Genomic DNA, 27654 nt, shown 5'->3' on the forward strand with positions numbered 1-27654 from the left:
GATAACCCAGACAAAATGCTGGAGGAACGTCGACTGTCCTCTTTTCCCTGATACTGAGTTCCTTCAGCAGTTTGTGTGTGTTGCTCAGATTTCCAGCAACTGCAGATTTTCTCTTCATTTGTGAAATAATCCAGATGACAGTACTGAGGAGTACTGCAATGAGGTGTGGTCAGCAATACCCTTGCCTCAGATGAGCCGTTAAACCACATAATCTGGTCAATTATCCCACTGATCATAAAACCCATTTGGCTGCAGTTCAATCCTCTAGAGTTTTGTAAAACTAGGAAAAACTGTGATTTGCACACTTCAGTGCACAAGAGGCAACATATGACACAGAATGGCCCTTCAAAGTTACAAACATTTTCTTTAAATACCAGTAACTCAAGCTGTAGGGAAATGAGGGAACCAGGCTCTGCACTTGAACAGCAGGTGATGCTACTTTATTTTAAACAGATACTTCTCAGTTCATCAGATGCAATTTGCGATAACACACCAACAGCTGCACAGAGTATGAGCTAATCAAGTTTCAAATTTACTGCTTCTCTTATGAATCAACCTACTCTCCGGGTACAGAGGGGTAGGTCCAGCCTCCCCTACAACTGTCCAATTTTAAGTTAAAAGTTTAAAATACAAGATAACAACAGTATCCAGTCCCTATCTGTCTAAGTTACTGTTTCACGGTATCTCATGCCGTACATTAATTAAAAGGGAAAATTAGATATGGGTTTGTTTGTTGCAGGAAGCTCTGAGTATGAGTGTATAATGACTGATGAAATTTCAAATCTGATTTCAACCAGATACAACATTTCAGCATCAATTTGATTTGACATTGAATAACTTACCAGAGTGCCTTACACAATGAATAACCCAATTAATTCCCAGTGACAGCCTGATCCAAATTCCATACAACAGAGACCAAATGCTCACTGCATGTTTTTTTCAATACTGACATCACCACAGATTCAAAAATAGCAGGCAAAACTTTGCCTTTGACTACTGGAAATACCTAACAGGTCGGGCTGCATCTGAGCCGGGAGATAAAAGGTTAACATTTCAGGTCATTGGACTAATTTCAAAGCAGCAGAGTAGGAAGAGAGACATGGGGGGGGGGGGGGGGGGTGACTGTGAGATAGAGCTACAGCAGGAGGATGTAAATAACATTAATGATGGTGACAGCAGTTCAGCAAGGGTAATGAAGGCCTGTTAATCACTAGCATGTTCCCAGAAGAAAGACACAAGGGAGAGAAACAAACACAATATGCCAAAACAGTTAAACACTGCAGATACTAGAGATAACAAATAAAATTTAAAATGGTGGCATCCGTTAGTCTCGAGAGACCATGGATCTGCACCTGGAATGTCTCCAGGATGCAGGCCTGGGCAAGGTTGTATGGGAGAACAGCAGTCGCCCATGCTGCAAGTCTCCCCTCTCCACACCACCGATGTAGTCCAAGGGAAGGGTCAGGGCCGATACAGCTTGGCACCAGTGTCGTCGCAGGAGTTGCCAGAGTGAGGTTGAAGGCAACGCCGGACTGCCTTAGGGACTCCAGCTCCGGATTTGTCCTCAAGGTTTACTCCCAAAGCCTTTCCCATGAGTGGGTATGGCCGCAAGGCAGCGGAGGTTTAAAATCAGAGTTTTCCCTCTCTTAGATGGACTGCCTTCCCAGGCTGACGAGCTCCATCTACCCAATTAAGAATACAGGCCTCACTTGGAAATCACAAGTACAGTTAATATTGCAACTGAATGGCTTTTCATCAGAGCTGGCCAGACGGACACAGTCCAGAAAAGTTGGTTATCTGAAATAGTTGACTTCTTTGTTCAAGTCCTTAAGGTGCAAATCTGAAAAATGACACGCTGTTCCTTGAACTTAATTCAGCTTTCATTGGAAGACCATGGGAGGCTAAAGAGTGGGAGAGCAGAATTGACAACACACAACACACAGCAGGACAGGCAGCATCTATGGAAAAGAGCACAGTTGACGTTTCGGGCCAAGACTCTTCACCAGGACTGGAGAAAGAAAAGCTGAGGAGTAGATTTAAAGGTGGGTGTAAGGGAAAGAGAAACACAAGGTGATAGGTGAAACCTAAAGGGGGGGGGATGAAGTAAAGAGCTGGGAAGTTGATTGGTGAAAGAGATACAGGGCTGGAGAAGGGGGATTCTGAAAGGAGAGGACAGAAGGCCATGGGATAAAGGAAAAGGGGGGAGCACCAGATGGAGGTGATGGGCGGGCATGGAGATGAGGTGGGAGAGGGAAAGGGGTTGGGAAGTGGTAAGGGGGGGGGGGTGCATTACCAGGCGTTTGAGAAATCGATGCTCATGCCATCAAATTGGAGGCTACCCAGATGGAATATAAGGTCTTGTTCCTTCAACATGAGTAAGGCCTCATTGTGACAATGGAGGAGGTCATGAATTGATATATCAGAATAGGAATGGGAAATGGAATTAGAATGGGTGGCCACTAGGAGATCCGACTTTTCTGGTGGACAGAGTGTAGGTGCTCAGTCAAGCGATCTCCCAATCTACTCTGGGTCTCACTGATATACAGGAGACCACACTGGGAGCACCAGACACAGTATATGACCCCAACAGACTCACAAGTGAAGTGGCACCTCACCTGGAAGGACCGTTTCGGGCCCTGAATGGTAGTGAGGGAGGAGGTTCATGGGCACTTCTTCCACTTGCAAGGGTAAGTGCCAGAGGGAGATCAGTGGGGAGGGACAAATGGACAAGAGAGTCGCATAAGGAGCAAACCTTGCGGAAAGCAGAAAGTGAGGGGGGGAAGGAAAGATGTGCTTGGTGGTGGGATTCCATTGGAGATGGCGGAAGTTGCGGAGAATTACGTGCTGGACACGGAGGGTGGTGGGGTGGTAGGTGAGGATAAGAGGAACCCTATCCCTGGTAGGGTGGCAGGCAGAAGGACGTGGGTGAAAGCAGATGTGCGTGAGATGGAAGAGATGCGGTTGAGGGCAGTGTTGCAGGTGGAGGAAGTGAAGCCCCTTTCTTTGAAAATGAGAATGGAATGGAGGATAAAATGTTGGGGCATTGCAGGGGACTGTACAGTGGTTTTCTGCAAAGCAGCCACTTGATCTCCATTTAGTTTCTCCTCTGTAGAGGTGACTATAAACTGCAATAAACAAATCACTTCACACGTGCGGTAAGTTTTTAGTCAGTTAATTCTCTACCACTTGCATTCTGACCAACCTTGGCCTTTCACCTGTTTACACTGTTGCAAAAAAAAGCCCAAAGTAAACTTAAAGAACAGCATTTCAGATTCTGAACGGATTAGCTGATCCTTCAGGGCAACATTCAATTAAGCAGTTTCAGAGATCCAGCCTATTCCGGATTTCATCAGAACTCACCAGCACAGAATAAATAATTCTGATTTATTGATGATTCAATAAATCATCAATCTTCAATAATTCAGTCAGGCCAGCACAGCAGAACTCAGCTGCTTGCAAAACTTATTTTCTCAACAGTCTCTTGGCCACCCCCCTGAGTAATTCCTTCATTACCTCAGTGTTTTTTTCCTCTAATTCTGTTTTTTTCAAACAATTTTACCAAGTCTCAGATTGAATATATTTATGCTATTTACATCAATTACATACTGTGGCAGCAAGTTGTACATCTCTCAGTGCACCCAGGCAGAAGTTTCCCCAAGTTCATAACTGGATTTAAACAAGATTTCTGTTTACTCCATTACTGCCTTGTTCTATAGTCGCTATTCTTTAAATGGTTCAGACTGCACTTGGTTTTGAATTTTCTTTGCCGAACGTCGGCCATACTGGGGGTACGCTTTGCTAACATGTACCGAGGATGCCCGGCAATGCCAATCCCATGCCAGCGCTGTCAATTTATACATTGATGATCCAGCATCACAAACAAGAGACTACTTCCTGTCACAAGAAAGAGAAAATCTGCAGATGCTGGAAATCCAATCAACACCTACAACATGCTGGTGGAAGTCAGCAGGCCAGGCAGCATCTATGGAAAAGAGTATTGTTGACATTTCAGGCTGAAACTGTTCGGCAGGATTACTACACTCCAAAGTCTCTTCCAGCGATGCCTACCCTGAAAAAATCTAAATCATCCCTTCGATGGGAGTTCAGTGAAACCCTCTCTCACTGATCCCCCTCTGTGATCCCTGCAGTCCTGCCGAAAGATCTCAGCCCAAAACATCAACAATACCCTTTTCAATAGATGCTGCCCAACCAGCTGAGTTCCTCCAACATTTTGAGTGCGTTGTTTGGATTTCCAGTATTTGCAGGTTTTCTCTTATTTCTAGTGGAAAGTATCCTGACTGGTTGCATCAAAGTTCAAAGATTCAAAGTAAATTTATTATCAAAGTACATATATGTCACCATATACAACCCTGAGATTCATTTGCTTGCGGGCATACTCAATAAATCCATACTAGAATAATAACCATAATAGAATCAATGAAAGACCACACCTATTCAACCAGTGTGCAAAAGACAGCAAACTGTGGAAATTCAAAAGAAAGGAAATAATAATCATAAATAAATAAGCAATAAGTATTGAGAACATGAGATGAAGAGTCCTTGAAAGTGAGTCCATATGTTGTGGGAACATTTCGATAGCGGAGCAAGTGAAGTTATCCCTTTTGGTTCAAGAGCCTGATGGGTGAGGGGTAATAACTGTACCTGAACGAGGTGGTGTGAGTCCTGAGGCTCCTGTACCTTCTTCCTGATTTCAGTAGCGAGAAGACAGCACGTTCTGGGTGGTGGGGGATCCTGGTGATAAATGCTGCTTTCCTGGGATTACATTTCTTGTAGACGTGCTCAATGGTGGGGAGGGCTTTGCCCATGATAGAATGGGCCATGTCCATTTTTTGTAGGATTTTCTGTTCAAGGGCATTGGTTTTCACACAGGCAGTGGTGCAGCCTGTCAGTATACTCTCCACCATGTATCTTTAGGACTTTGTCAAAGTTTTATGTGGAATCTTTGGAAACCCCGGAGGAAGTAGAGGTGCTGCTCTGCTCTCTTCATAATTGCACTTACACATTGGGCCCAGGACAGATCCCCAAGATAATAACACCATGGAATTTGAAGTTGCCGACCCTCTCCATCTCTGATCCTCCAGTGAGGACTGACTCATGGACCTCGACTTTCCTCCTCCTGAAGGCAATAATCAGCTCCTTGGTCTTGCTGACATTGAATAAGAGGTTGTTGTTATGGCACCATTCAGCCAGATTTTCAATTTCCCTCCTGTATGTCGATTTGTCACTGCCTTTGATTCAGCCTACGACAGTGGTGTCGTCAGCAAACTTGAATAAGGCATTGGAGATGTGCTGAACCGCACGTCCATAATTGTGAAGCAAGTACAGCAGGGGCTAAACACACACAGCCTCGTGGTGCTCCTGTGTGATGGGAGATCGTGGAATGATGTTTTTGCCAATCCAAACTGATTGGGGTCTGCAGGTGAGGAAATCAAGGATCCAATTGCACAAGGAGGTATTGAGTTCAAGATCTTGAAGCCTATTGATTAGTTTTGAGGCAATGATGGCATTGAATACTGAGCTACTTTGTTACAGAGCATCCTGATGTTTGCATCTTTGCTGTCCAGATGTTTCAGGGTTGAGTGAAGAGCCAATGAGATGGCATCTGCTGTGGACCTGTTGTTCCAGTAGACAAACTGGAGCAGATCAAAGTTACTTCTTAGGTAGGCTTCTCATGGCCTGGTATGGAAAGTCCCATGCCCAAGAACGGAAAAACCTACAAAAAGTGGTGTCTACAGACCAGTCCTTACAGGAAAAGCCCTATTCACCACTGAGCACATCTACAAGGAGTGCTGTCACAAGAAAGCAGCACCCATCATCAAGGACCACCACCATCAAGGCCATAATCGCTTCTTGCTCCTGTGATAGGGAATGAGGTATTGGATCCTTGGGTCCCACGTCATCAATTATTACCCCTCAACCAACAGGCTCTGAAGCAGCAGGCGCTGTAAAGCAACACGCTGACCGCTACTCTAATACGCTGCCACAAAATAGGACAGAAAGAGACAAAGAACAACAGGATAAAGTCTCAGCAACACGTACAACACGCTGGAGGAACTCAGCAGGACGGGCAGCATCCGTGGAAACGAGCAGTCAGCACTTCGGGCCGAGACCCTTCGTCAGGACGCTTTGACCACAGCATCTGCTGTGTACTTTGTGTTTAGGATAAAGTCTCAGCCTACTTCTAAAATCATTAACCTCTGTAAATATGTGGGGAGAAGCGATGGTCACTAAAAATATGCCCACTAATAATATCAAACTTGTAGACTACAATCGGCTAATAAATGTATTTAACAATGGCTAATTACAAGAATCAAAGGGATGTTTGCATATGATGGACCCGAAGGTCTCAACTCTGGTTAGTCAAAAAATAATAGTTATACACTTCATGGTTAGTCAAGGAAATGCTCATCTATGAAGTGTAAAATTAGAATTCAGTGACATGAGTCATGTGTAATGATGCTCAGTTATATAATAATCACCACAGAATTTCTATTTTAAGTCTTCCTGGACCTCTGTACTTGAATACTTTACATATGTTTGAATAAACCAGTGAGCAAGGACACCTGAGTATTAACTCATTATTGCAGTCGTGTCGAGCAGATAACTCTCACAACTCTAAAAACAAAGCATGAGACCATTCATCCCTTTCAACCTATGCTGACTCCCAGAGCAATCCTACTCTCTCATTTATTTTCTTGTCATCTATTCTCTTCCAAATGCTCATTAATTAGACCAGAGATTATCCTGCAACCCTAATGAAATCACAATAGCCAATTAGCCTACAACCAGTCTGTTTCTGGGATGTGGAAGGGTCGGGGGGAGGGGGTCGTCCATACAGTCACACAGAGAACTTGCAAACACCAAACAGACTCCAAAGGTTGGCATCACATCCTGGAGCCATGAGGCAGCAGTACGACCTGCCATGCCACGGCATTCCCCACCAAAAGGAGGAAAAACATGCCCCCCAATACCAACTAGTACTGTACACGATCTGCAACTGCTTGCTGGTTCAAGGAGATTTGGCTGCAGATGTTGGCAGTTTTCGAAGAGCACGAGGAGATTTTGCAGTACTAAGTCAGCCTGGAAGCCCCTTGTCATATTCAGCAGAGCGGATCTCCCAATAATGGAGCACAATGCAAAATTACCACTCAGCTGGCAAGAATGTAAACTCTAGCCCTGCCAGCATCGATACAGTAGAAGTTAGGAGGCCACAGCTAAAGACCACTTGGCTAATACAAGATCAATTCACATTTCAACAGGCACAATCCCAGCTCCCAGCAGAGTTCCCTTCTCATCTTTCCCCATGGTTAAACGTAGCAATGTCCGCATGAACGGAACGGCAGACCTGGCTGAGAGACGCTGGAGCGCACAGAGTTCTTCAAGAGTGTGTGAATGGAGAAGGCATGGATGGGGAGGGATCTGTACACAGTACAATATTTTAAAGCGAGGACTTTGACCGAGCTGGAGCAGATGTCTGTTGAAGGATAAGCTGCTTGAGGTCAAGTCGAAATGGTTGAATCAACTAGATTACTGAGTGCCACACCACCAGGTTCAGGAACAGTTACTGCCCTACAAATATCAGGCTCCTGAACTGGCATGGATAACATCACTCACTTCATCACAGAACTGGCTCGACAACTTACAGACTCTCACATTCACTTCTTCAACTCAGCATTAAATATTTACTTTTCAGCTTATTTGCACAATTTTCCTTTTGTAATCATTGGTTGTCAGTCTGTTATTTATAGTTTTTTGTAATTTCTATAGTCTGACTTTATTTTCCTGTAAATGCCTGCAAGAAAACAAACTTCAAAGTAATATATAGAGACATATATTTACTTTGATAATAAACTTACCTTGATGCTCTGATCTGAGAAGTTAAGCCATTGACTGCCCCTGTTTTGGTCTCGACAGTCTTGGCTGGCCCCACCAGCTGATAAGAGAGCCACTTCTATTGCCTCATCATCTGCTTGTGGCAACAAAAGAAGGGCATTCATTCTAACAGCTACAGTTTGACAGAGGAACTTTGAAAAGTTCTTTGATCTTACCTGCTGATTGTCACATCCTTCACCACCATGGTCTGGGAAGTTACAGCTTTCTTGTCTTTGATGCCTGCGTAGCTGAAGTCCGACGGTACCACACCAAGTTCAGAGGCCAGGCAAGCAACAGCATCCAGAGTTTCCATGTTCACCTTGCACAGGGTGAATGCTTCAAAATACATCCAGATATGCTTTAAAGCCCAACTACATTGAGAATAGCTAAGAGCCCCAGGTACCATTAAACCCTTTTATTTATTTAGAGATACATTGTGGAATGGCTTTTCTGGGCCAATGAGCCACACTGCCAAGCAACCCACATATTTTACACTAATCAGAAGATGATTTACAATGACCAATTAACCTACTAACTGGTACGTCTTTGCACAGTGGAAGGAAACCATGTAAGGGTTACGCACTACGCCTTGGTGCCCACGGTTTTCTCTCCTGGACGACTGCCTATTGCAGATAAATAGCATTGAGTCGATTAATTGTTAACTCAGAACATTCACATTGCAAACAGGCAGAGAACTGGTCTTACGGGACGTGGCATCACCATCCTCTGTTAGCCATTACTCAATCAGCCAATGTTTCCATTCTGGATTCCTATTCCTATTCCCATTAAATACATTCCAACCGCAATTACACTTCAAAGATATTCCACTGACTGTTAAAAAAGGTTATAGTGCATGAGAGGGTGTTGAAACACTTCTTCATATTAGGCTGCACAGAAACAAGCCACTGAACCCAAGAAGTCCCTCCTCGTCTTTCCAGGCTTCACAGCAGCTTCCCATACCACATCAGACTAGCCTCTTATCTAACTGTTTAAGGAACGACACCTGCCATGCTAATCTGTCAATGAAAGTTAAATATTGCCTCCATTCAGGCTTTGCACTAGGGTATCAATTAGAAACCACTGTAATGCACTGGGAAAGGTTTCACTACTAACGTAATGGTCTTTCTGTAGAAGCAGTGTTTGGGTTATGGTGAGAGATAACGGCTGCTTTGGAATGTGAGCCGTCCAATCAGGGGAGCAGAATTGTTTCATGTGCCTAGCACTGGTGTGAGCTGGGGTCTTTGTTCCACACGAGATGAAGAGAGATGACACTGGAGAGAGCCGTTCGTAGGATTCGACCCGGAGGAGACCGTGATTCAATGGAGCAAGGTGCCGAGGTCTACTGTGGATCGGTGAATATGACTTTTGGAAGATTTGAGCTCCAACTTGTGCACCTTACAATGGGCCCTTTTTGTTTTTGTTTTCTTTCTTTTCTTTACTACCTCTTTGGTTAAGTTAAAGTTCATAAATATAATTCCTCTAAATGTTTGTAGTGTGCTGCCTGTTGCTTCTTGACCCTGAGTTGTAACAGTGTAACAAGTTACACAGCATCTGCACAAACCGGGGTTTGGGCTGGTAGAGCCGCCTCAGTCTCACGGGCTTGGCAGGGCCGGAGTGCGAGTCCCCTAGACTTACGCAGCCGAGGTAGCTGGGGGTTTTGCTAGAATCCATATTTCAGTAATAGCTTTGTTGGAGACAATGGCAGCCTCAGGAAGCTATTCACCACTTTACCATCAGGCCAACTTCACTCTATTCGCACATTCTCTAATACTCCAATCCTTAAGAAAAATAAATCTCTGTTTAGCCTTGCCTCACCTCCCAAACGTTCACAAAAATATATTAACATTAAATCTCATCAATTCCCCGCACCTCCCAAAAACTGTGACCCATTATTGAAAAGTAAGAAGCATTGTTGATACCTGTGTAAAGTGCTTGGCATTCATCAGTTCTTTTCCTGCCACTGATCGTTTTGCCTCGAAACCTCACAGTGATCACTGCATCACCCTGGCTTCCATTAACTTGCTCCAAAAAGCTTTTAGTTTCCAGCAGCTTCCCAAAATACCGGCTTACAAAATGGTGGACAGCCTTCCGATGTTCCTTGTTTCCATCAGGCTGAAAAGAAAACTTGGAAGTTCGGTCCTTCGAATCCAAGAAGCGGAAAAAGCCATCCGCCTCCTTCTCAGACACCAGCTGACAGAGCTCGGCGTACAGAGGGTCAAGCCTGACTCGAATCTCGGTGCCGCTGGTAACAGTCCTTAGGAAGGGAAATCTTTTCCGTACAGCTAAGTGGACAGCTGCTCGCTGGCTTTTCTCTTGGAAAGTCCCAAGTGAAAATGTCGCCTCACTCTCCCCCTTTGAGGGCTGGTTTTCTTTAGCTGAAATTGCAAACTGCTCTAACAACGTGGCTGTCGAGCTGCCCAGAAGCGCCTCTACAGTACTTCCTCCCATTTCTGCCGGGGAGGAATTAAGTGCAGGCTCTGACAATCCACAACTAGCCGTCTGGCTGATTTTGCTGCCTACAACAGTGAAATCCTCAGATTTATCAATGTTTGTCTGTTCATCATCACTTTCCGCTGTATTTTCCCATTTCTTTAGCCTTTTGCTGGGTGTTGGATGGGATCTAAACTGCTTGTAGTTAATGGGACACGTGTCCAGGGCACCATCACCTCGAATGTCACTGACCAGCCTTCCACGTGTGTCAATCTCCGTCACCACAAAATCACCGGCAGAGTTCTTGATCGTACCGCAGAAGCCAACGTGATCGCCTACCCAGCACCAGGCTGCCTCCATGTCAACACTCCTGAGAAAAAAACGAGCACAACATCAAAAAAGGCCCAAGAGAAACGGCAAGGTAGCCAGAATTATGTCATGAGAACACATATGTACGGGAGATGTACACGTATGTATGGAATGCACAAGATCCGCTGGGGGGAAATGGTGCAATGTTTTGTGTGTTGAGAGCCCTGTGGGGCTGGTCACATGTTCACATGTGGCCCTGAAAAAAACACCGTCTGAGCTCTCTCGTGAGAACAGCTTTGCGTCATCAGTGGGGACGAGAGAGGTTCCAGAGGACTGGAGGGTTGTGGATGTTGTTCCCTTGTTCAAGAAAGGGAGTAGAGACAGCCCAGGAAATTATAGACCAGTGAGTCTTACTTCAGTGGCTGGTAAGTTGATGGAGAAGATCCTGAGAAGCAGGATTTATGAACATTTGGAGAGGCAGAATATGATTAGGAATGGTCAGTATGACTTTGTCAAGGGCAGGTCATGCCTTACGAGCCTGATTGATTTTGTTGAGGATGTGACTAAATACACTGATGAAGGAAGAGCAGTAGATGTAGTGTATTTTGATTTCAGCTAGGCATTTGATAAGGTGCCCCATGCAAGGCTTATTGACAAAGTAAGGAGGCATGGGATCCAGGGGTCATTGCTTTGTGGATCCAGAACTGGCTTGCCCACAGAAGGCAAAGAGTGGTTGCAGATGGGTCATATTCTGCATGGAGGTCGGTGACCAGTGGTAAATATTCTTTAAAGCTACCCAAGTCTCCCAGTCCAATTGTATGTGTAAATTTTCATGACAAGGACATTTGAACTAAAGAATTAAACAGAGTTATTAGCATGTTCCTCTTTTATTCCAGTTGCACTCCAATTATCATGAATTGTTGCAAGCATTTTCAACTTCTGATGTGACCAAAAGTGGCTTAGTCTCAATGGAAGAGCTCCAAACAATTTTCAACAATGTTTTATTTTCAATGAGTAAAGAAGTCTTTGATCACATAATGGGCAGGTAAGACATAAGTGTACTTGATACTATTCATTCAATTTAAAATATTTTGTCTGAACATTTTAAACAATTTCTTGTTTATTATATAAGATAAAAAATACCTATTAGTACTAATCATTGAGGGAGAAAGATAACATGCAGAAATCTAAATTGGATTTTACCACAGTCCTGGGGAAAAAAAGACAGAATCAGTACAGCAAACACAAGGAAATCTGCAGATGCTGGAAATTCAAGCAACACGCACAAAATGCTGGAGGAACGCAGCAAGCCAGGCAGCATCTATAGGGAGAAGTACTGTTGACATTTTGGGCCGAGACCCTTCGTCATGTTTATTTATTCTAGCAGTATTTCTGGCTCCGTCTCTACCTCTGAGTTACGCAAAAGTTGCCAAGTTCCATGCAACTCTTTAAAACTGAAATCATCCACTCTCTTTAAACCATTACTCTCTCAAGTCTTAATTCGACAAGACAGTTTAAGTCATTTTAAAACTGAAAGCATCCAGTCCATAATCCATTTCTCTCTCAAGTCTTAAATGGACAAGGCAGCTTAAGACAATTTGACAGACTTTACGGAGATGTTAGAGGGAAAGGCAGTGAACAAGGTTCAGGGAGAAGAGGAGAGATGGATGAACAAGTGTCCCAGACTCCTTTTTATCTGTTGCTTATTTTAATCTCTATGTCTTGCTGCACATCCTTTCATATATTTATAAGCAAAGTTGAAAACCCTCAATCTATGGCTCTCTGTTTCATTAGAAACGCACTCACTTTCATCCTATCCAAATTTACTCTTTTATCCACTCTTCGTTGATGTAAATCATTTACTGAGGCTGTTTTGAACAAAGCGGATGAGCTTATAGTGTGGATCAGTACCTGGAGCTATGATGTTGCCTCCATTACAGAGACTTGGATGGTTCAGGGGCAGGAATGGTTACTTCAAGTGCCAGGCTTTAGATGTTTCAGAAAGGACAGGGAGGGAGGCAAAAGAGGTGGGGACATGGCACTGTTGATTAGGGATAGTGTCATGGCTGCAGAAAAGGAGGAAGTTATGGAGGGATTGTTTACGTAGTCTCTGTGGGTGGAAGTTAGGAACAGGGAGGGGTCAGTAACTTTCCTGGGTGCTTTTTATACACCACTCAATAGTAACAGGAACATCAAGGAGCAGATAGGGAGACAGATTCTGGAAAGGTGAATTAATAACAGGATTGTTGTGGTGGGAGATTTCAATTCCCCAAATATCAATTGGGATCTTCCTAGAGCAAGGGGTTTAGATAGGGTAGAGTTTGTTACGTGTGTTCAGGAAGGTTTCTTAACACTATATGCAGATAAGCATGCAAGAGGAGAGGCTGTACTTGAGTTGATATTGGGAAATGAACCTGGTCAGGTGTCAGATCTCTCAGTGGGAGAGCATTTCGGAGATAGTGATCACAATTCTATCTCCTTTACCATAGCAGTGCAGAGGGATAGGAACAGACAAGTTAGGAAAACACCTAATTGGAGTAAGGGGAAATATGAGGCTATCAGACAGGAACTTGGAAGCATAAATTGGAAACAGATGTTCTTGGGGAAATGTATGAAAGAAATGTGGCGAATGTTTTGGGAATATTTAAGTGGGGTTCTGCATATGTACGTTCCAATGAGACAGGGAAAGGATGGTAGGGTACAGGAACTGTGGTGTACAAAGGCAGTGGTGAATCTAGTCAAGAGGAAAAGAAGAGCTTACAAAAGGTTCAAAAAACTAGGTAATGATAGAGATCTAGAAGATTATAAGGCCAGCAGGAAGGAGCTTAAGAATGAAATTAGAAGAGCCGGACGGGGCCATGAGAAGGCCTTGGCATACAGGATTAAGGAAAATCCCCAAGGGATTCTACAAGTATGTGAAGAGCAAGAGGATAAGATGTGAGAGAATAGGACCAATCAAGTGTGACAGTGAAGAAGTGTGTATGGAACCGGACGAGATAACAGAGGTACCTAACTCCTGATGAATGGTTTCGGTCTGAAATGTCGTCACTACCTCCTCCCATAGATGCTGTCTGGTCTGCTGAGTTCTGCCAGCATTTTGTGTTTTTACTTAATGAATACTTTGCTTCAGTATTCACTATGGAAAAGGATCTTGGCAATTGTAGGGATGACTTACAGTGGATTGAAAAGCTTGAGCATGTAGATTTTAAGGAAGAGGATGTGCTGGAGCTTTTGGAAAGCATCAAGTTGGGTAAGTCACTGAGACCGGATGAGATGTCCCCCAGGCTACTATGGGAGGCGGGAGCAGGAGATTGCTGAGCCTCTGGTGATGATCCTTGCATCATCAATGGGGACGGGAGAGTTTCCAGAGGATTCTGAGTTGCGGATGTTGTTCCCTTATTCAAGAAAGGGAGTAGAGATAGCCCAGGATTTTATAGACCAGTGAGTCTTACTTAAGTGGTTGGTAAGTTGATAAAGATCCTGAGAGGCAGGATTTATGAACATTTGGAGAGGCATAATATGATTAGGAATAGTCAGCATGGCTTTGTTAAAGGCAGGTCGTGCCTTACGAGCCTGATTGAATTTTTTGAGGATGTGACTAAACACATTGATGAAGGTAGAGCAGTAGATGTAGTGTATATGGATTTCAGCAAGGCATTTGATAAGGTACCCCATGCAAGGCTTATTGAGAAAGTAAGGAGGCATGGGATCCAAGGGACATTGCTTTGTGGATCCAGAACTGGCTTGCCCACAGAAGGCAAAGAGTGGTTGTAGACGGGTCATATTCTGCATGGAGGTTGGTGACCAGTGGTGTGCCTCAGGGATATTTCTGGGACCCCTACTCTTCGTGATTTTTATAAATGACCTGAATGATGAAGTGGAGGGATGGGTTAATAAGTTTGCTGATGACACAAAGGTTGGAGGTGTTGTGGATAGTGTGGAGGGCTATCAGAGGTTACAGCAGGATATTGGTAGGATGCAAAACTGGGCTGAGAAGTGGCAGATGGAGTTCAACCCAGATAAGTGTGAAGTGATTCAGTTTGGTAGGTCAAATATGATGGCAGAATATAGTATTAATGGTAAGACTCTTGGCAGTGTGGAGGATCAGAGGGATCTTGGGGTTCAAGTCCATAGGACACTCAAAGCAGCTGCGCAGGTTGACTCTGTGGTTAAGAAGGCATATGGTGTATTGGCCTTCATCAATCGTGGAATTGAGTTTAGGAGCCGAAAGGTAATGTTGCAGCTATATAGGACCCTGATCAGACCCCACTTGGAGTACTGTGCTCAATTCTGGTTGCCTCACTATAGGAAGGATGTGGAAACTATAGAAAGGGTGCAGAGGAGATCTACTAGGATGTTGCCTGGATTGGGGAGCATGCCTTATGAGAATAGGTTGAGTGAACTTGGCCTTTTCTCCTTGGAGTGATGGAGGATGAGAGATAACCTGATAGAGGTGTACAAGATGATGAGAGGCATTGATCATGTTGATAGTCAGAGGCTTTTTCCCAGGGCTGAAATGGCTGCCACAAGAGGGCACAGGTTTAAGGTGCTGGGGAGTAGGTACAGAGGAGATGTCAGGGGTGTTTTTTATGCAGAGAGTTGTGAGTGCATAGAATGGGCTGCAGGCAACAGTGATGGAGGCGGATATGATAGAGTCTTTTAAGAGACTCCTGGATGGCTACATGGAAAAATAGAGGGTTATGGGTAACCCTTGGTAATTTCTAAAGTAAGTGCACAGCTTTGTGGGCCGGAAGGTCTGTATTGTGCTGTAGGTTTTCTATGCTTCTATGTCACCACCTGGTTTGGAAAAGGATTCAGGGAGGTACAGATTACCACCTGGTTAAGAAAAACATTCAGGAAAGTGCTCACAGCCTCCCTGATGAAGTGCAACTTCCCCACTAACTCTTGGGAATTCCTAGCCGGTGACTATGAGGTGGAGAAGAGGCTTTCAGGTTGGCACTGAAGAGCTTATTGAGATTTGGAATGTCACCAAATACTGGAATGAAACTCAACAGATCAACTACTGGAGGCATCCCTGCTGACTAGATCAGCAGTTCCGAAGCACACAATCACAAAAAGCTGCAGAGCACAGTGGACACAGCCTGGTCCATTATGGGCACAGCCTTTCCCATTATTGACTACATCTACAGGAGGTACTGCCTCAGGAAGTTGGCACTTAACATCCATAACATTCTCTCTTCTTGCTGATATCATCAAGCAAGAGGTACTGAAGCCTGAAGCCCAACATCACCAGGTTCAGGAACAGCTCCTTTCCTACAGCCATCAGGTTCTTGAACCGACCCGCACAATACTAATCCTACTTCAGCAATGGAACACCACAACCATCCTCCTGCACCACCATGGACTTGCCTGACTTGTGGGGCTTTTTGCACTATTGTCTTCCACAAACATTTTTACACTGTCTTGTACAAATGATGTACAATTTATGGCCCATGGTACTGCTGCAGGCAAAATTCTTATTGTACTTCTACCTTGCCAGACTTATGCACAGAATAATAAATGCAGTTTGACTTTAGTGCAGAGGAGATTTACAAGGATGTTGCCTGGATTGGAGGATGTACCTTATGAGAAAAGGTTGAGTCCACTTGGCCTTTTCTCCCTGGAATGACAGAGGATGAGAGGTGACTTGATGGAGGTGTATAAGATGATGAGAGGCATTGATCATGTGGATAATCAGAGGCTTTTTCCCAGGGCTGAAATGACTAACATGAGGGGGCACAGTTTCAGGTGTTTGGAAGTAGGTACAAGGGGGTTGTCAGAGATAAGTTTTTCACACAGAAGAGTGGTGGGAGCGTGGAATGCATTGCTGGCGATGGTGGTGAAGGTGGATACGATAGGGTCTTTTAAGAGACTCTTAGATAGGTACATGGAGCTCAGAAAAATAGAGGGCTATGCGGTAGGGAAATTCTAGGCAGTTTCTAGAGGAGGTTACTGCGACGACACCGGTGCCAAGCTGTATCGGCCTAGTGCCCTTCCCTTGGACAACATCGGTGGCATGGAGAGGGGAGACCTGCAGTTTGTCAACTGCCGGTCTTCCATATAACCTTGCCCAGGCCTCAGTCATCATCGAAATTGATAGACAGCCGAAGAATAACAAGAAGAGCACATAGAAGCTCAGTGTAAACAGCAGAAGGAACACATCAACATGCAATATATCCACCTGCCTGTTCCATCAGACACCACCTTCCCTGCCTATGGGGGAGTCTGGGAGTCTGCAGGTTCCATTTGCCACGGGGAAATGGAAGGGGTGAAGCAGGTGAACCTCAATGGTGAAGAGAAGGTGGACCCGAGAGCTTGTTGTGACCCGCCACCTTGTGTGCAAAGAATTAACGCAACAACCATTTTGTTTCATTGTTCATTACCATGTTGAACTCAAACATTTTAGGTAACACCTATCAGCTCGTCCTCTGATTCACTGCATAAAACACTGAAATCAACAGTCAACAAAAGTAGCAGCACCCAAGTGAATGTACTTAACTACTGCTTGAACAATAAAACCTAATAATCATTATTCACAGGTCACAGCTAATACAGTACTCGAAGGTACTCTTCCAGGTTGAAGAAGAGGGCGGGCAACATCATAAAGGACTCCTCCCATCCTGCGCACGGACTGTTTGAACTACTTCCGTCTGGTAGGCACTTCAGATCCCTCCAGACTAAGACTAATAGGCACTGGAGAAGTTTTTTCCCTACTGCGGTCACTCTGCTGAACAGTTAACTGCCGGTTAACTGTCGGCTAACTATTACCTGGATTGCACTACTTGTATGTATAATCTATATTTTCATTTATATTTATCATTATTATTGTTATGAGCAGAGAGACAACATCTGCCAGAAGTAAATTCCTTGTATGTGCACAGGTACTTGGCGATTAAAGTCTGATTCTGATTCTGATTCTGATTCTGATTCTGAAGGCACAGAAAGCCACAGAGCAAGCGTTGGTGAATAGGATTAGTGCAGATAACACACACACACACACAATGGGTTAAAGGATGTGTTTCTGTGCTCTGTGACCTCCAATCCCAAATTAAAGGCATGCCAGCTTGGCTCAGCGTCTGCCAAATCAGAAGATAGTAGGTTTTAATTACTCAGATCAAAGGTTTGATGATTTACAACTTAGGCTGGTCAAAGGACTTTGTTATATAGATATTCATTGTAAAGTCTATTGTCTGTATGTATTCAGAAGCTTAGCCCTGAGTGCGTGCATACATCAGGTGGCGTTCCTTTCTCACAGCTCAACGATGAAAACTGCAGGGACTTTAGCTCTAGAGAGGAAATGAAAATCAAGCCGTAGATTATTTGCTTTCCAGTGAAAACCCCACCAGAGGCAAAGATAAAAACCACTGCGTTCAAAGTACGAGGGAATCTGCAGATGCTGGAAATTCAAGCAACACACACAAAATGCTGGTGGGGCACAGCAGGCCAGGCAGCATCTATAGGGAGAAGCACTGTTGACATTTTGGGCCGGGACCCTTCGTCAGGACAAACTGAAAGAAGAGATAGTAAGAGATTTGAAAGTGGGAGGGGGAGGGAGAAATCCGAGATGATAGGAGAAGACAAGAGGACGAAGGGTGAAGCTAAAAGTGCAAAAGTTGATTGGCAAAAGAGATACACAACTGGAGAAGGGAGAGGATCATGGGATGGGAGGCCGAGGGAGAAAGAACAGGGGAGAGGAGCACCAGCAGGAAATGAAGAGCAGGCAAGGAGTGATTGTGAGAGGGACAGAGAGAGAAAAGAGACAGGGAAAAATGGGGTGGGAGGTGGGGAATAATAAATAAATAAATAAATAAATAAATAAGGGATGGGGTAAGAAGGGGAGGAGGGGCATTAATGGAAGTCAGAGAAATCAATGTTCGTGCCATCAGGTTGGAGGCTACCCAGATGGAATATAAGGTGTTGTTCCTCCAACCTGAGTGTGGCTTCATCTTGACAGTAGAGGAGGTCATGGATAGACATATCAGAATGGGAATGGGACGGGGAATTGCAATGTGTGGCCACTGGGAGATCCTGCTTTCTCTGGCGGACAGAGCGTAGGCCAACATATTTAACTTTCCTGGACAATGTATATTCTCCCCTTCCCCCCCCCCCCCCCCCCACTGTGACTTGTAGCTGGAACTCTGTAACCACTTCAGAGGCATAATCAGGCAAAACTGTACTGATGTAAGGGTGAAGAATGAACACACAACAAGTAGTACTGAGGATTATAGGAAGAGAAGTGACGGAAGGAGAGAATTATTCGAGAGTAGAATCCAGTTAGTCGAAGGAACAGATGCAACGGTGGAGCAAACACTGATTTGAGATCCTTGGTCAGAAATGGGAAAGGAAGAAAACAAATTGGTTTTCGGTAACAGAATGTGGAGAAGAAATGAGGAGAGCAAAGGGACTATCTCTGATAGGCTGAGACTAAATAGTTACCAGCTCATTAAGGGACTTTGTGTGATGTGCTGTAAGTACTGAGATTCTGGCACAGGCCCAGCAAGTCTGACTGAGAAAAAAAGCTGAGCAAAAATGACAATAGGCCTGTGGGGGTGGGGGTGTGCCTTATTCTGGTCAGATGGGGAGTGGGAGATCCCACATGTCCTATAAAGAAATGCTTTAGCTGGGGTTCCGGAGGAGCAGGCAAACAGGGTCTCTGTCCTCATCCTCTATGCAATGTAGAAATACTGTCCGGGGAGCAAAAAAGGGAGACTGTTAGGGGGAAAGGTCATTCTTCAAGTCCTCTGCAGATCAGGGTTCCTTCTGTCCTCTCCAGATTCCTCACATTCCATTCAGGGTTCCCTGCAAAGGATATCGGCCTACATTGGCCAGCAGTGGGGCGGTTAGTGCCTCATTGTTGTAGGGAGGGGGGAATCTTTCCTGTAAACAGAGTGTGAATGATTTGAATGCAGAGAAATATGAATTGCAGCCAAACGTGCGTGCGTGCATGTGTGTGTGTGTCAGTGTACTTTGCCTTTCGTAGGCTCTGTGAATGTGCTGGGCCTCCGCACAGTTGCTTTTTACTTATCAGTTCTCTGATAAGAAAAAAGAAAAAAAAAACTTGCAGATGCTGGAGATCCAACACACACAAATGCTGGAGGAACTCAGCAAGACAGGCAGCATCTATAAAAAGGCATACAGCCAAGGCCCTTCACCAGGACCAGAGGGAAAAGGCTAAAGAGTAGATTTAAAAGATGAGGGAGGGGAGAGAGAAACACCAGGTGGTGGGTGAGACCTGAAGGGGGAGGGATGAAGTAAAGCGCTGGGAAGTAAATTAGTAAAACAGACAGAAAGGTCATGGAAGAAAGAAAAGGGGGGAGGAGCACCAGAGAGAGGCGATGGACAGGCAGGGAGATGAGGTGAGAGGAGAGAGGGGATGGGAAATGATGAAGGGGAGGGCATTACCGAAGGTTCAAGAAATCGATCTTTGTGCCATCAGGTTGGAGGCTACCCAGACGGAATATAAGGTGTTGTTCTTCCAACCTGAATGTGGCCTCATCACGACAGTGGAGGAGGCCATGGATAGACAGATCAGAAAGGGAGTGGGAAGCGGAATTAAAATGGGTGGCTGCTGGGAAATTCCGCTTTTTCTGGCAGACAGAGCATAGGCGCTCGACAAAGCTGTCTCTAAATCTACATCAGGTCTCATTGACATACAGGAGGCCACACTGGGAGCACTGGACACAGTATATGGCCCCAGCAGACTCACAGGTAAAGTGTCGCCTCACCTGGGAAGACTGTTTGGGGCCCTGAATGGTAGTGAGGGAGGAGCTGTAGGGGGGCAGATGTATCACTTGTTTAACTTGCAAGGATAAGTGCCAGGAGGGAGATCAGTAGAGAGGGATGAATGGATAAGGGAGTTGTGTTGGGAGCAATTCCTGCAGAAAGCAGAAAGTTGGGGGGGGGGGTGGTGAGATTAAGAAAGGGGAGGGAGGTGTCGGAAATGGACTAGGTAAATTTCAGGACAGTGTGAAGTTGGAGGCCATGTGGATGAGGTCAAAGAGTTCAGCGTGGGTTCACGAGGCAGCATCCATGCTGTCATTGATGTCGGAAAAGTGCAGGACGGTCACCAGTGTAGGCTTGGAACATAGACTTTTCCACATAGCACACAAACAGGCAGGCATAGCTGGGACCCATGTTACACCTTTAGTTTGAAGGAACTGGGAGGAGCCAAAGGAGAAATTATTTAGAGTGAGGACAAGTTCTGCTAGGCAGAAGAGTGGTAGGTTGTCCAGAAGAAAACGGGGAGCTCTGAGGCCTTCCTGATGGGGGATACAGGTACAGAGGGACTGGACATCCATAGCGAAAATAAGATGATGGGGGCCAGGGAACTTGAAATCATTGAAAAGATCCAGAGTATGTGAGGTGTCACAGATGTAGGTAGGAAGGGACTGAACCAGCGGAATAAAACAGAAATTAACCACAATTATTGCAGTTCCAATTAAAGTTTTAAAGAGGAGTGCAGCCTGGACTTTGTGATTTCTGTTTGATTGTTACTTTGTTTCTTGTTTTGGTTCAGTCAATTACTTTTGTTTCTTGTTTTCTAAATCTGTAAATTTGTGCCTTAATCTGTTACTTTGACTTCCTTCCCCATATAATTGGTTTTGGGATGACTCATTTTACACTGGCCAAATGAAATTTGAGTAGAAATTTGGGCAACTTTATTCTGGATACGAGAATGCCCACATTTCAGAGGGAATTGAGCATTTGGGGAGCAGTTCTATTGTTTTTGTGTTTTCTAAATATCCAGTGACTAATCAGGAGCAAGTGCATTTGTATCTCCCTGCATTACGGAATGACAAAGTGGTGGAAGATCCTGTGATACATTCCTGGGGATGGGGTTTGAATTTGCACACTGGACCAATGGGTCAGATTGCTGAGTTTGTATGAAGACTCCTTACTACATCACAGAAGGGACGCCACTGATACCGAGCCCTTTGCCCACAAAGACGACTGTTGGGGGAAATTATCAGTCCTCTTGGGTTTTGACATTCTGTTTTGGGGGTGTTGGTGGTGGGGGGGGGGGGGGGTAGCCTATTCCAGCCAACCTCAACCTTAAGGTAACAGCCTTAAGGGACTTGAGCCTTAATAGTCCCTATGAAGTCAGTGCTATAAGGGGTGGTAGTTGCTTATGTACCATTTATATACTTGGAAAGCCCCCAGCTGTCAGAGTGTTGGGATAGGTGGTATGTTGAGCACAAGTACAAGGTGCAAGGTGTATTCAAGTGTGAACAGGAGGTATCCTGGGACGGCTGTGGGCACTTGTTAGATGCTGAATGGCACTTACTGGATATGCAGTTCCTAGGTCTCCCCACGGTTTCCACAGGATGGTCCGGTTGATATGTGGTGCCCTATGAATGCCACCCCAGTGCCCCGGATGAGCACCTCGCCCATGCTGGTCGGTAAGAGGGCAATAAGAGGGTAAGAGGCAATGATTGCCTTTCTCAGCATGGCGTGGCCAGACTGTCCCAGGAACTGATGCCTTGGGTTACCTGCTCACAGGTACTGTTATTGGTCAAGAGAGCTGCACCTACATTCCTGACGGGTCAAGTAAAATCACTCACATGGATGATCCTACCTGAGAGTCAGTGTGTAAGATTAAGTGGGGGACCAGCTCATGAGCTATTACACTCTGGAGTGGGGCTGGTGGCCTTTTGGGACAAAGGGAAGCTGGTGGACTGCTATGGTAGACTGGGAGGTGACGACTGGGTTTACAGTACCTGGTATTGTACTCTTGTGTTTTATGTACAGGAGGTCTCCATTTTTCACATGTTCACTTTACGACAACTCGCTGTTACAAAAAGACCTACAAGAGTACCTGTTTTCGCTAACCAAAGAGGATTTTAACTTTTACGAGAAAAAGACGCCCACTTTATACGTGTGTTTACCATGAGAAGGACTACTATGACCATGAAGCCTTGTGCGGGCAGTTGTTTGCGCATGTGTGTACGTGCCAATTTTTTTCTCCAAATCGATTTTGGCTCACTGTCTTCCCGATTCTGATAAGTGGAACTACACTGTACATACCATATTTCTATTTTATATAGGCTGTATATTTATCATATCATTCCTGCTTTTACTATATGTTCGTATTATTTTAGGGTTTATGTGTTATTTGGTATGATTTGGTAGATTATTTTTTGGGCCTGGGAACGTTCAAAAATTTTTCCCATATAAATTAATGGTAATTACTTCTTCACTTTACGACATTTCTGCTTACAAACAGTTCCATAGGAACGCTCTACCTTCGGATAGCGGGGGAAGCCTGTATAACTTAGTTGGCAATTTGTCAGAGTCATACTAGTCAGAGAGTTGGATTATCATGTTTGCAACTTTCGAGGAGTAGGCGTCCTGTGGGGGCGTGCCTTATTCTAATTGTCAAAAGTCACTGGCATTGTGATTGGTTAGTTTAGAAGCTGCAGCTACTTTTCCCATTGGATAACTGCCTGGTGTCCAGTTTCAAATAAAATGGGTATAAACTAGCAGGTGGAAGGGGCTTGCTCTCCCTTCCTTTGTTTAAGGCGAGGGTGCACATGGTGACTGAGAAGGTATGCTCTAATGCACTTTTAACTAAGTACGTATGTCTGTTGTATATTCAGCTTTGTAGTGTCTGTAACTTGCGGAACATGAATGTTTTGTCAAATTTTTACTGTTTGTAAATAAACGACTAATGTATATATTTGCAAAGAGTGCTTCCTGTATCACTTGCCAGACACACAAACCTGATAGAACATTACAGGCCAAAATGGCAGGTTCTGACAGACGGACAGACAGACAAAAAAAACGTTACCTCAGTCTGTGAATTTACTATTTAGTCCAGATTCCACGTGCCCAGATGTTAGATGAGATGTCACTCCTCAAGCTTGTATTGGGTCTCACTGCTTTCTGCACTGTTCCAAAAAAAAACAGAAATATCGAAATGGCACCAGGAAGAAGAATTAAAAGTTGGAAGCAACTGCAAGCTCAGGGTCACTCCTACCGACCAAACATCAGTGCTCTGCAAAGCTGTTTGGTTTCTCTCACGTTTGGGAGGGGAAATACACAAGGACATTTTGCAGATCTTTTAGAAGCATTGAAGAACAGAGAGGTTTTGGGGTGGAAGTCTGTAGCTATCTGAAAATGGCAACAGGAAGTAGACAGGCTGGTAAAGAAAGGTGTCTGGCATGCTTGCCTTTGTCACAGTCTTTGGAATGTGGGAGGAAAGCCACACGGTCACAGGGAGAATGTACAAACTCCTTACAGACAATGGCAGAATTTGAACCCAGGTCACTTGCACTGTGAAGTGTTACACTAACCGTGCTCCCTTCTGCACCTTTGGAGCACTGTGTATAATTGTGATCACCATCTTACAGGAAGAATTCAGATTCAGATTTATCAAGTGCATTGAAATGCACATTGTTGGCATAACAACCAACACGCCCAAGAATGCGTTGGGGCAGCCCGCAAATGTCGCCACACTTCCCAAAGCCCCTATAGCATGCCAAAGCTTTGGAGATGGTACAAAGGAGATTCTCCTGATGCTGTCTGGATTAGTGAGTATTAGCTGTAACAAGTGGCTGGATAAAATGGGGTTGTTTTCTCTCAAGAGTCCAAAGCTGAGGTGTATAAAATTAAAGGAGACCATTGATAGAATAAACAATCAAGTTTCTTCTTCCAAAAGTAGAAATATCAAATAGTAGAGGACATAGGTTTAAGGTTACATGGGATAAAGTTTAGAAGAGTTACAAGAAGGGTATTTATTTAAATGGTACCTACAATCTGCTGCAGGGGAAGTGGTGAAACCAGATGCAACAGCAATGTCCAAATGTCATTCAGACTGATATTTAAACAGGCAGGAAATGGAGGGACACACTCAAACTGCTGGAGAAACAGGCCAGGCAGTATCTATGGAGAAAAGTACAGTCCACATTTTGGGACGAAACCCTTCAGCAGGACTGGAGGAAAAATGATGACAAGTAGGAGTTAGAAGGTGGGGAGAGGGGAAGAAGAAGACAAGGTGATTGGTGAAACCAGGAGGAGGAAGGGTGAAGTAGAGATCTGGGAATTTGACTAGTAAAAGAGGTATTGGGGCTGGAGAAGGAAGAATATAATAGGAGAGGACAGAAGGCCACGGAAGAAAGAAAAGGGGGGAGGAGCACCAGAGGGAGGTGATGGGCAGGCAAGGAGATAAGGTGAGGGACAGAACATGGGATAGGGAATGGTGGGGGGGGGGGGGGGGTCTTTTACCAGAAGTTCGAGAAACTGATGTTCATGCCATCAGGTTGGATGCTAACCGCTGCAGAATGACCATTCATGATCTTGCAGCTGGATCTGTGGTTAAGAAGAGGGATGCCTCATGTCTTAATAAGCTGGTAAGAAAGGCAGGCTCTGTCGTGGGCACAGAACTGGAGAGTATGACATCGGTGGCAGAGCGGAGGGCGCTGAGTAGGCTACGGTCAATCATGGAATACCCTGAACATCCTCTGCACAGAGACAGAGAAGCAGCTTCAGCGGCAGGTTGCTGTCAATGCAATGCTCCTCAGACAGGATGAAGAGATCATTACTCCCCAATGCCATTCAGCTCTACAATTCAACCACCAGGGGCAAGACATGTTAAAGTGCCGGGGTTAGGACTGAGCTTAAGTTACCACTCAATGCACTTTAGTAAACAATTTAAGAACTTTTTAAAAGCTATTTATTAATGCTTTTTGGGAGGGTGATTTTAGATGCATATCATATTTATGGGACACTGGAAAAATGTTGAATTTCCCCTTGGGGATGAATAAAGTATCTATCTATCTATCCACTGGGCCTGGCCCTGAGGCTCAGTAAGGAAGGGTGAAGGGAGGTAGTGAAAGGAGCAGACAGGCAGTTCTGTGGCCACAAAAGGGTCTCCAAGATGGTTTGTTGCCTCGCCAGTGCCAGGATTGAGGATGTCTCTGGTTGCAGAACATTTTCCAGAGGGTCATTTTGCACATTGGCATGAATGACACAGGTATAAAATCAATCCTTGGATTACTCCCCGTGCATATGCTTGTGAGAATAAACACAGAAGGATATGGAAGATGAATGCATGGCTGAAGAGTCGGTACACTGGCCAGGGATTCAGATTTGTGGACAATTGGGATTTCTTCTGGAACAGTGGTGACCTGCACAAGAGAGGCAGGTTGCACCTGAACTGTAGAGACATCAATACCCTGGCAGGCAAATTTATTAGCGCTACTAAGGAGATTAGCATGGGGGTTGGCACCCAGATCAGGAGCGAGGCAGATGGGACAGAACTCAGTGACAGTGAAGTCAGGAGACAAGACAGGCAACGTCATAGTAGGAAGCGAGTAAAGTCTGGTGGATTAAATTACATTATTTTCAATGCAAAAGGCCTGACGGGGAAGGCAGATGAACTCAGTCTGTGGACGGCTACAGTATGTAGGACTGCGATAAAATAGCCATTGCAGAAACACGGCTGAGGGAGGGACACGACTGGCAGCAAAATGTTCCAGAAAACTGGCAGGAAAGCGAGGAAGAGGGGAGTTGCATTTCTGATTAAGGAGAGCATCACGGCAGTAGACCAAAATGAAATTACTGAAGGAATGTCCAGTAAGGCTTTGAGTGGAGCTGAGAAATAAGAAGGGGATGGTCAGTTTGCTGGGATTGCTCTAAAGGACCAATAGTCAAAAGGAATTAGATGAATAAATTTGCAGGGAGAATGTAGAAAGTTGCAAGAATAATAGGGTTGTCAAAATGGGGATTTTAATTTTCCTAACAAAGACTGGGACTGCGGCTATGGGAAGGGCTTAGATGGGGTGGAATTCCTTCAGGCTGTTCTGGAAAATTTCATTATGTAATATAAAAAAGGCCCTCATCAGGTCAGGCAGCGTCAAAGGAGAGGAATGAATGTTCTATGTTTGAGGGCAGGATGCTTCATCGGGTACCGGAAGGTCTTAGCCCAAAATGTCAACTGCTTATTCCTCTCCATAGATGCTGCCTGAGTCCCTTCAGCATTTTGTGTGGATTACTCTGGATTTCCAGCATCTTCAGAATCTCTTATGCTTACAAAAGGTCCAACTAGAGAGAGGGCAAATCTGCCCTACCCTTGGGAAATAGGGCAGGACAAGTGAGAAAGGGAGAGCACTTTGGGACCAATGACCATAGCTCTTTTAGCTTAAAAGTAGTTTTGAGTTTTGAAGTAACCAAGTCAACCAGAGCATGGTGGTAGACAGTCTATATGGACCAGAAATGCCTTTGATAAGGTTCACCTGGAGTCACAGGTAGACAGGGTTGTGAAGAAAGCTTTTGGCACACTTCATCAATCAGGGCACCGAGTACTGTACATAAGTTGGATGTTACATTACAGACATACAAGACGTTGGTAAGGGTGCTTTTGTTATTTTTTGTTTGCAGTGCTTTGGAAAAATGACATTAATCTGGAATGGGAGCAGAGGAGATTTACAAGGATGTTTCCATGACTCAAGAACTTTGGTTATAGAGATAGGTTAAACAGGTTGAGAGTGTTTTCACCTGAATGATGGAGAATGAGATGTAATCTCATTGAGTGTATAGAACCAGGACTATTTAATCTTTATCCCATGGCTGGGAATCAAAAACGATAAGACCTACACTCAGTGGCCACGTTGTTAATGCTAATCTCTAATCTAATCCACTACATCTGTGGCAGCAACTCAGTGCATAAAAGCATGCAGGCATGGTCAGGAGGTTCAGTTGTTGTTCAGGCCAAACATCAGGATGGGGAAGAAATGTGATACAACTGAATTGATTGATGGGGGAGTTTGAGTACTTCAGAAACCGTGAGCAGCAGCTCTGTGGGCTGTTAATGAGTGAGGTCAGAGGAGAGTCGGTTTAAGCAGGAAGCTCATAGAGGGGTAACTTTTTCCACGCAGTACTTGTAGTCAGTATATGGAATGAGCTGCCAAAGGAGTGGTTAAAATGGATGCATACTGATGTTTAAAAGGTACACATGGTTATAAAATATCTAGCGGAATAGGTCCCTACCACGGGCAAATGGGGCCATCTTAGATTTCAATCTAG

General features: G+C 44.7%; 1 protein-coding gene across 3 annotated transcripts in view; it reads right to left on the reverse strand.

The window, feature by feature from the left end:
• Positions 1–27654, reverse strand: part of pus7l (pseudouridine synthase 7 like) — a 62441-nt gene that overhangs the window by 34451 nt on the left and 336 nt on the right. For all 3 annotated transcript variants that reach the window (XM_059977846.1, XM_059977845.1, XM_059977844.1), the window contains exons 2-4: positions 23420–23519; positions 9813–10693; positions 8070–8229 (exon numbers count right to left, since the gene is read on the reverse strand). In XM_059977846.1, the coding sequence (XP_059833829.1) occupies positions 8070–8229; positions 9813–10683 (1031 nt within the window). In that variant the 5' untranslated portion in view covers positions 10684–10693; positions 23420–23519. The remainder of the gene's footprint in view (positions 1–8069; positions 8230–9812; positions 10694–23419; positions 23520–27654) is intronic.

This window comes from Hypanus sabinus, chromosome 8 (assembly GCF_030144855.1).
Source record: "Hypanus sabinus isolate sHypSab1 chromosome 8, sHypSab1.hap1, whole genome shotgun sequence".
NCBI lineage: Eukaryota > Metazoa > Chordata > Chondrichthyes > Myliobatiformes > Dasyatidae > Hypanus > Hypanus sabinus.